The following is a 10,303-nucleotide window of genomic DNA, read 5'->3' as shown; positions in this document are numbered from 1 at the left end:
CGCCCCGTCGGGCCGCAGCGCCGCCGCCCCGTGGTTCTTCTCTCGGTTGCACCGACCCGCGTCACCGCTACGTCGCCCCTTCAGGGCGCAGTGCCGCGGCCCACGGTCCACAGCCGCCCCGATGCCGTCCGATCCAGGTCATCCACGTGGTTGCACCGACCCACGAGCCGCCGCTGCATCACCCCGTCAGGCCGTAGCGAGCGTGGCATGCGGTCCATGCCGCCGTCGCGAGACTGTTCCCGTGGTTGCACCGACCCCGGGTTTCGGCACTTCGCCGCCCCTTCGGGCTGTAGTGCTGCGGCTCGCGGTCCCCGCCGCTGCCCCGAGGTTTTCACGCGCGTCGCCCTCCTGCCCGACGCCACTGCGTCGCCCCTTCGGGCCGTAGCGCCGCGGCCCGCGGTCCACTCCGCCGTCACCACGCGTCGACCTCCCGTGGTATGCTCCGCGCCGTCTTCCTTGGAGTGGGAACGCCACCGTCCGCGCCGGTCTTTGTCACGCGCTGTCAGGGTTCTTCGCCTACTTCGAGCACCACCGCCGCGCTCCTAATCTAGCCGCCGCTACCCCCGTAGCCGCCGCCGCCCGTCCACCTCCTTCGTCTTCATCCAGCACCAGCCCGTCGCCGTCATCTACCTCGACCACTTCGTCTACTCTGACAACCGCGGGCGACATCGGCCCCGCACCTATTGGCGCCGCAACCATCATCGAGTTCGTCTCTGCTGGCCTCTCCGACTTCTTTGACATGGCGTACAGCTCGTGTAGGTCCCCTTCTACGCATGCCCGGTGCTGGCAACACCGATGCGTGCCTTCGTCCACGATGTGTCCCCAGGCCTGGCAAGCCTGGAGCGGCGCTTTGTCAACTTCGTCTTCGTTCGTCTACGCATGCCCGATGCTGGCAACACCGATGCGTGCCTTCGTCCACGATGTGTCCTCGGGCTTGGAAAACCCCCCGCGACGCGTCGTCAACAACGTCTTCTTCTCGGCGCACCACTACTTCGACGCCATTGCGCCCATGACTAACTCGACGCCTCCTCGCGCCTGCAGCTCCACGGCGACTTCCTCGACACTGGCTACCCCGGGTCGACATCGACCACGGCATTATTCGCACGGTTACCTCGAGCACGGCTCCACCACCTACGCTCTCGGCTACCTCGACAAACGGCACAAAGGGCTACCGCCTTGCTTGAGCAACCTCGTCGGTTTTCACTCCAGCCACGACTTCGCGATGCATCGACCGTTACGATTGTGGGGGAGTGTCCGTCGGGTGCCTTCGGATTCTTCACCAGTCTCACCATCTGCGTCGCTACCGTTCTGACTGCAGGGGGATGTTGAGTATCGTGATTATTAGGAAAGCTAGGATAGAGTAGGATATTATTCTACCTTGCCTTGTACTTCAAGATGATCATGTACTCCTATATACATGCCCATCAGACTCAAGCAATACAACGAACTATTCCACCAATCCCTCTCTCCCTTCTAACAACGAGAAGCACAACTTGTGCTTCCACGATAAGCACAAATTTACTAATGAAAGCACAGATTTAAGTTGTGCTTCTCAAAAAAGGAAAAACACAGATATGCTTGAAAGGAGAAGCACACTTATGTGAGAAAACACATATTTGCTTCCGTGGGAAGCTCGACCTAATTTTTTTTCCTTACTCTTTTTGGTTTTTGATTTTTTTTCATGAAAAAAGTTCATCAACACCTATTAGCATAAGATCTAGTTTTTAAGATCTCGACGTGAGAAATCCAACAATGAAAATGGTTCAGTATTTGGACGCACAGTTCAGGAGATAAAACATTTTAAATAAACGAATCTACAGAAAGAAAACACCAGGTTGCGACAAATGACGCACATGCAGTGCCCCACTTGTTGGCACCTGAGAAGGTGGGGAGTGACATTTGTTAGGGTTACCCCGTAACTAGTGATTTCGCTAATACCCATCCAGCAAAAAAAAAAAACTCTCCAAATTCTCTGGTTTCTCAAAGGAAAAATCTCCTTGATCTCAAACAAACAAAACACCTAATTCTCTGGCTTCTCAAAAGAAAAATCTCCTAATTGTCTGTGGTATGTACATGGCGACCCAAAATCACAGGGCATTGATGAACAGGTATATCGTTTCACCATTTACAAACACATTATGGTTATATTGGGAGCGCTATACGAGGGGAAAAGGCGATATACAGAAACGAGTTTACGAATCCTAGCACAGATCAGCGACCCACAATCGACGTGGCACAAATCTTCTCCCAATACACCAAGGCTGTTTTTGATCTACCAGGATTAGTTCAGTGGCCCATAGGGTGTTTTGCTATCTTGTGTCCGGTAGCAGGGTTTAGCAAAGGTTCTACTAGTTCTCTTCATGAGGTAAAGAAGAATTTTGCAGGCAAAATAAGCAGACTGGATGCTACTCCCTCTGTTCTAAATATAAGTCTTTAGATTTCAACGCGGACTACATACGGATGTATATAAACGTACTTTAGAGTGTAAACTCACTAATTTTAGGACTACATACGGATGTATATAAACGTACTTTAGAGTGTAAACTCACTAATTTTAGGACTACATACTTATATTTAGGAACGAAAGGAGTATAAATCTGACAGGCATGTTTCTATTCACACCTGCAGTTCCGAAAGTACCAGTCCAAGTGGAAAAAAATAGATTGTAAGCATGCACTCAGCCTTGTGTACTCCCTCTATTTCCAACTGCACAAGCTCTCTTACATCAACCAAACCATCTCACCTCCATCAAGTAGCGAAAGATAATCTACATTACATGATAGAATCCACTGTTCTCTCTCCCTGTCACCACACCACACTGCCCGAGCTAACAAATTACAGACAGCGGAGGGAGAGAATGCAAGGGCAAAAATAGAATCAAATTGAATACAAACGGTCAAAACCTCAAACGGAGAAGGAAAAAAAAATACCATCCACAAAAATCTAGAGCAAAACTTCATATTTCCAGTGTTGGAAACTATATGAACCCAAGTACCGTGGAGTGCTTTCATAAGGGAACCAAGAATAAGGTTCTTCTACTTGCATTCCCTTTTACCAATCGTACGATAGTAATTCAGTGTTGTTCACTTGCGTCTCTTCCGTCGCAATCATCCTCGGGCTCCATTGCCTTTACAGTACTTTTCTCATGGCAATCAGACAGCTTCTTGAACACTGCATTCATGTCATCGATGGTCTTCGCCTCGATACAACTCATGTTGCTTTCAGGCCAATTGTACGATAGTAATTCAGTGTTGTTCACTTGCGTCTCTTCCGTCGCGATCATCCTCGGGCTCCATTGCCTTTACAGTACTTTTCTCATGGCAATCAGACAGCTTCTTGAACACTGCATTCATGTCATCGATGGTCTTCGCCTCGATACAACTCATGTTGCTTTCAGGCTCCCTATCATCTCCGGCCAAATGCAGACTTTCAACATGTGCTCCTTCTGGAAGACTGTCGTGTCTCGGGCGCTCGACAGCCTCTGCATATCCAACTTTATCTTCGTTTTGTTCAAAGTAATTGTTCACATCAACACTAGAGTGTTCCTTTGGAACAGCAGAAATGTCCTCCACTGATTTTGCATCAATGACATGCAACTGTCCAGATCCCTCCAAAGGCTCTGAGTCGATATCAACGCCTGAGATAAGTGCGGTTTCAGCGTCAAGGATGGGCCCATCAACCCCACCAGCACTTGCTTGTTTAAAGGCCATCTCTATGTCCTCCAGGGACTTGGCATCAACAGCCATCATCTCAGCATCAGTTTTAGCTGTCCCAAGCTCATTTTTAGTAACTTCCAGTTCAGTTGCTCCAACTGCTAAGTATGCTTCTGACAGAGTATTGACTGAAGGTGTTTCTGTGACTTCTGGCTCGTGGCATGGTAGGTGTTTCTGTAGACTTTCAACATGTGTTCCTTCTGGAAGACTGTCGTGTTTCGCGCATTCTGCAACCTCTCCACATCCAACTTCATCTTCGCTTTGTTCGAAGCAATTGCTCACATTAACATTAGAGTGTTCCTTCAAAGCAGCAGAAATGTCTTCAACAGATTTTGCATCAATCACATGCAGTTCTTCAGAACCCTCTAAAGGCTCCAAGTCAATATCAACGCCTGAGATGTGTGCGGTTTCAGCCTCATCAACACCACCACCACTCGCTTGTTTAAAGGCCATCTCTATGTCCTCCAGGGACTTGGCATCAACAGCCATCATCTCAGCATCAGTTTTAGCTGTCCCGGGCTCATTTTTAGTAACTTCCAGTTCAGTTGTTCCAACCACTAAGTATGCTTCAGATGGTGTATTGACTGAAGGCATTTCTGTGACTTCTGGTTCGTCGCATGGTAGATTCAAGTCTCTGTTCATTGCTTCAAGAATCCTTCGCCGTGGATTGTAGACAGTTTGCTCAGGATCATCATGAGATGATCCTAATGACCAACTGAATTCAGGATCAGTGCCGCTTAGATAATCAACCAATGGGGACAGACCGCCAGAGTCTAATGCACAGGCATCTGATGTGGCAGTGTCACCAGAAGTCTTAGGGCTAATCAAGGAGTCTTCTGCAACACCATCAGCAGGGTTGTAAGTACGGGAGCTAAGATCAGGCACCTGCTGATCCAGTCTCACCGGTTCTACCCGGAAGTCTCCCACCGCATCCAGTTCCGACAGGAAACTTTCATCAATACCGTTATCCTCTAAAGGCTCAGGATAGATTCTATCAGCATCATCATCATCAGAATCAAGTAGATAATCAGAAGTCATTTCTTCATTCATATCAACCATATCCACCCTGTCAGGTTCAGAAGCCACCGAAAAAAATGGGTTTGATACATCTTTAGGTTCAATCGATGGAGATTGGTTGGAACCACTCGCACCAGGAGGACACAAGGAAGCAACCACAGAACTTGGGCTTACTTCCGATGCAACATCAAAGTGCTCTTCAATTACATGCAAGTCAGTCATGGCAGTACCAGAACCAGTAAACGCTCCAGTTTCATGCTTTTCTTCCATGTTGAAGTTCTCGAGAACCCTCTCCTCAGGGATAGGGTGAAGGTCCATAGATATTGCTGGTAATGTTTCCTTTTCAAAATCAGTTAGCAAGTCCATAGGCCCATGAATAAGGTTTTGTAATGGGATTTCATTGTTTGGACAGGACATGGAATCAACATTTCCATCTTCCTCGGCAATACTGGTGGCACCAAGACCAAGGTCCCTTGATCTCAATTCATGATCTTCAGCTGGCCTAGGAGAAGAAAGCCATTCTGAGACTTCAGCTGTTATGTTTGGTGCTATAGAAGACTTGGCACCCAGGACGCTTTCACCTGGACAAGAGTACATCCATTATATAATAAGAAGACAATACGACCGAAAAAGAGAGAAAAGCTAGAAATTCCCATCCACCCGTTAATTTGGTGGACCTATTTTATTAGTGGACTACGACCGACAAACCTTCACAGCGGTACTTCAGATTACAGCCGATAGATCATCATGAATGTAACTAAACAGAACTGAACCGGTAAATCTTCATCACCGCGCCTAAATAGTTCACAACCAATGGACCATCACAACTATACTTAAACAGATCGCAACCATGGTCATCTTAGACATGTATTAGAATTATTATGCTATTTACAATAATAACACCAAAATGGTTGGCGGGCTGTTTGATCCAAAATTAAACAATGGGGTGGAATCGACTACGGCCGTTCATGATCAATTTAGACACGATTTTGGAGAATACCCATTAGTCGTGATACTATATTTAGTACACTTACAAAAATCCATCAGTTGGATATATATCGACGCTGATCCGTTCAGGTAAGGATGTTGAGCGGGAAATAGTGCTAGTTGTTCAAATAAAACTCTATCGTGCGCGGGGTATTCATTCATTTAAGTTGTCAGATGTAAGTTGCTTACCATCCCCATCATCCCAGCTAAGCAAGTCACCAACTGGATGAAGTGGCACCGTAGAATTCCCATCTGACTTGAGCATGTAATTGTCATCATGACCCTTCCCTTTTGTTGAGACAAGATATGCCTCTCTTTCTTCGGATCTTTCGAAGACAAAATGATGCAGAGCAATCTCACGCTCATCAATGTCACTGTTGTCTAGTTCAACATCCACGGAGTTGATACCATCTGAACATTCACTGCCAGCATCTGCAAGGTCACTGTCCTGTCTCAGGAGAGCTGGTGACTCATGCTCCCTGTGCACATCCTTTTCATCGAGGTCCTTGTGTTCCTCCTGATCGGCAACCGAAGAAGCCATATCAGATTCAGTAACAGAACTCAATTTGGACTCACTCTTGTCACTGAACTGCCTTTGAAAAGTACTTGTGCTCCCTTCTACTGTCTCAGGGACAAAATATGGCCTCAATCTAGACAAACGTCTCTCCTGCGTGGCATCTGTAGTTCCAAAGTTGAAGCTCTCGTGCCTTCTAAATATTTCACGATGAGAAGTTTGTGGTGATTCCCCAGGGCTTAAATTATCATGTGCAGAAACGCCACTTTCACTGGAATGCTCAAGAAAATCAAATGGGTTCTTTCTTGCATGCAGGATTGAAGGAGCTGAGCCAGGAATTGCCGCTTCGTCAGAATCATATGGAAGGTCAAACGGGTTCCTCCTTGTTACTGAGATGTGTGATACTTGTGCACCAAAGCGTGATAAGTCATCTCCGCTTTTCCCATTGGCATCCGTTAGGTTACTGTCAATGTCAAATATTATATTCTTCCTGGATCTTCGCCTAACCATCAAAATCTCCAATCTACGGTTTCTTTCCATCTCAGAGTATCCAAGATCCATCAGATTCTTTGCATCATCTGCTGTCCAAATAAATGCAGCTTCCTGACCTTCATCTTTCTTGTTCTCCTCACCATCTTTAGTATCATTGTTGCCATCATCATCATCATCATTACTATCATCATCCATTTCATGATCCTGCGAGGAGACATGTGAATCACTGTCTGAATCATCATTAGGAATGGGATCAGGACGAGTGAAATCAGCACCCAGAAGAGGGTCGATTTCATCAAGAACTGGTGCAATGTCAGTCATGGATGCATCAGGTGAAGAACTCTCAGCCCCATCAGAGTCAAAACCAGATGAACCATCCTGACTGCCAACTGATGCCCATGGTGAACCAAGAGAGGAATCAAGGAGATTTTCCTCAACGGCCTTGCTAGTATTAACCTTAAGCACATCAAGCTTTTTATTCTGCCGCACAGAAACTGCATAAGTTGGTCTGCTAGTTCCAGCTATCCCATCAGTCAGCTTCTCTTCAGAGAAATCACTCACTTTGCTAGCTGCTAGATTCAGATTCTCCTGCATTTCAGCATGCTTATTAAAATTCTCACTGGATGAGAACATGTCCAAGGGTGCATTCTTCTCATTCAGACCTTCAAATAAGCTAGCGTTCCTATCAGCCATATCTGTCACAAAAAATGAATCTGCGAATTGCATTCCCTGGTTAAAGTTTAAGCCCTCCCTAAACCCGGCCTCTCCACGGAAATTGACCATGGAAGGAAATGGAGTTAATGTTTTAGGTTTGTCGCCATGTTCAAACTTCTCATCTTCTTCATCAACTCTTCTCAGAAGAGGAACCTCATCATCAAGCTGAGTAGACCTCTCTCTGACAGAACCTGTCCGCTTTGTTTCCCTTTCTTTGAAGTTTTCTGTAGTATTCCTAAAACTAGGCACCGAAATTCTCTGATCTGACCCAAACTGAACATCCCTTGAAGAATTCTCCATCTTAAAAGCTGGAATCTCTGGAGTAGTCTTGGTATCCTCATCATTAGCTTCAGGTAGGTTCGTGTCTCCATAACTCAGTAGGATTCCCAGAAGAAGAGTGGTACATATAATTACAGGTGAAGAGGAAAGAAGGAACGCAAAGAATCCCGGGGCAGATCTGTACAATAAGTAGAGCAAAACACCCAAACTGAACAGGACTGGATGTTCAGAGACACATCTGTAGCTTGTTCTAATGGAGGACCTCAGAACTTTCTTGATACACAGACCAACTTGTTTTGTCTCAAGAGCCATGGCATGTACCCTCTCAGTCTCCAGCACAAACCTAGCATTGCAAAAAATACAGAAAATATTCAGTTGGTTCATCTAGTAAAACATAGAATTTTGTATCACTTGGTGCATATAAAATTATTTCCAAAAAAATCTGTTATGCTAACTTAACAAATCAACGCAAGTTATGGTTTGTTCCTATTTTTTAAGAGAGCCGAGCTAATCCGAATAACCACAGTTCAGTAGACCAACTGCACCAATTTTTGCAATTGAGCCAAATACAAGATCGTTAGATCCATAGGAGAACTAGCTAGTAAAATTAGATCGGGAGTACCCTAGCGCAAACATAAGGCGAGCTAATAAGCAACTCTTATTAAGAAATTGCCCAGCAATTGGCAATTCACAAATCAATTTCCTCAACAACAAAGAAAAGGCAAGCCCGTTACCAGGCAGATCATCGCTGGTGGGACACTATCTAGCATCAAAAGAGCTTCAGATGCGAAATCGATAAGCTAAACCCCGACTAGAGAAGGTGAATCATAGCACGAACAATGGAAACGCCATCACCTTTACTGCTTATCGAGCACAGATCTTCCCCACGGAGAACTCAATCCCCGGCCACAACGAACACTAGACAGAGAATCAAGACACGAGCGTAAGCGATCCCGTCGGTCAGGGACCCCCAGGGCTCGCTATCTATGAGCAACAGCGTACCTCCGAGGAAGCTCTGGCGGGCGGGCTGGCGGCTACCACGAGGCTCGGGCGGGGAAAGCTCCAAGAAGCGGAAGGAACAAAACAGCCGGAGCTGAACTCCTGTGCTGTGATGGAACCCAGCGACCCGGCCAAAAGGAGGAAGCCAATAGCAAGAAGCGATAGGCCGAGCGCCGGGGTCAAATCACAGCGGCGTCAGCGCAGAAATGCAGTGCCGGGCGCCTTCGTCTCCCCGCGGTGGGGCAGCAGCTGATAGAAGTGCGGGTCGGGAGCTTGGACCGCCGCTTTCGGCGGCGACTTCGCGGTGCAGCGAAGCGGATTTGGTGGCGGTGGGGGGGCGGCGATGGCGAGCCAGAGGGCGAAGAGAGGAGAAGGGAAAGAGAGGAGAAAAAAAAAAGAAAGGGGAAAAGGAAGGGCGGCAGTGGCGGAGAAAGCGGAAGGGAGTGGGCGGGCCCGGCCTTTCTGTCTCTCTGTTAATGCGGCTGTCCCACTTCATTTGAGTGGTAGGTGGGTGCCACGTTGCGTGGGCCCGGGATGTCAGGGGAGAGGGCGGGCCATGCCTACGTGGAGGAAGGCGACGGCGGCGAGGAATTTTCCTTTTCTCTGCTGGGCAGGCTGGCGGGCAGGGTCTGGCTGGTGTCGGACCGGCGGCACCGGCCACGGCGCGGACGATCGTCCTTTTCGCTGCTGCTGCCGTCAGGCGGGCATGGTCGGTTGTTTTCGCTGTGGACCACGCGCACGCGCGCGCAAGAGAAAGAAGAAGGGTGGAAATGATTTGAGCGTAGCTCATGTTGTTACGGGTTTTTTATGAGACAAGTAGGATTCAAGTCTTAGATTTTGCATTGGGGTTCACATTCTAGACTTATAACACATGCAGCGACATGTGCTCTTTACTTTCGTGTTGAAGCCTCGCGTGACCTCCGCGCTCCTGAGCCCGCCGTGCGTCACTCCGACGCCGGCGTCCACCTCAAACCGCGCCGCCTGCCACTCCGGCCGCGGCGGTCACCTCTCCCTCTCCTGCGGTATGGCTTCGGGGTCCCGCTCGTCATCTGCGTCCGCGCGCCGTGCTGAGGATCGTCCGGTGGTGTCGGGGTTAGGTCTTTCGTCATTCTCGGCCTCCTTCGGCCCCCATGAGCAGGCGAAGGTCTCATCTGGCCTGCGTGCGGAGGTTGACGCTCGGCGGCATGAGGCTCCATGGGTGCAGCCGCCTTCTTCCAAGCAGTCCAAGTGGCGACGCCGCCTTGACCAAGATCCTCGGCCGCAGCGCCATCCTTCCCCACCTCAACCTCGGCGCGAGGTCTCGCCGGAGATGGCGGGCCTGTGCTTTCGCTGCTTCCAAGACGACCACTTTCGGCGCGACTGCACCAACGAAGAAGTCTGCATCAGGTGCGGGCGCTCTGGGCATGGATCCCGCAACTGCGACCGCCCACGCAACCCGTCGCCGCCGGAGGTGCTGCGCCGCATCGTTGCGGACCGGGTGGCTCGTCGGGGCGCCGGCGTGGCTTCCGCGCAAGGTTCGCGGCCGGCTGGGGTCGCTGGTGCTAGTTCCAGCCGGGAGGGCTCTCTCCAACAACCGCGCCAGGGTGTG

The 10,303-nt window shown here is 49.0% G+C and overlaps 1 protein-coding gene across 2 annotated transcripts; it reads right to left on the bottom strand.

Moving 5' to 3' along the window:
- Positions 1-2,661: 2,661 nt before the first annotated feature.
- On the bottom strand, positions 2,662-9,121 carry LOC123188634 (uncharacterized). Of its 2 annotated transcripts, XM_044600824.1 has the most exons (4): positions 8,719-9,121; positions 5,907-8,059; positions 3,387-5,311; positions 2,662-3,214 (listed from the first exon to the last, which is right to left on the bottom strand). In XM_044600824.1, exons 2-4 carry the CDS (start codon positions 8,026-8,028, stop codon positions 3,074-3,076), a joined length of 4,188 nt encoding a protein of 1,395 aa, XP_044456759.1. In that variant the 5' UTR covers positions 8,029-8,059; positions 8,719-9,121; the 3' UTR covers positions 2,662-3,073. The 2 variants fall into 2 exon arrangements, with proteins under 2 accessions (XP_044456759.1, XP_044456758.1); XM_044600823.1 differs by having other exon boundaries at positions 2,662-5,311; positions 8,572-9,121.
- Between the last annotated feature and the right edge of the window lie 1,182 nt (positions 9,122-10,303).

Source organism: Triticum aestivum, chromosome 2A (assembly GCF_018294505.1).
Source record: "Triticum aestivum cultivar Chinese Spring chromosome 2A, IWGSC CS RefSeq v2.1, whole genome shotgun sequence".
Classification (NCBI taxonomy): domain Eukaryota; kingdom Viridiplantae; phylum Streptophyta; class Magnoliopsida; order Poales; family Poaceae; genus Triticum; species Triticum aestivum.
This window is presented reverse-complemented; position numbering and strand designations above follow the sequence as displayed.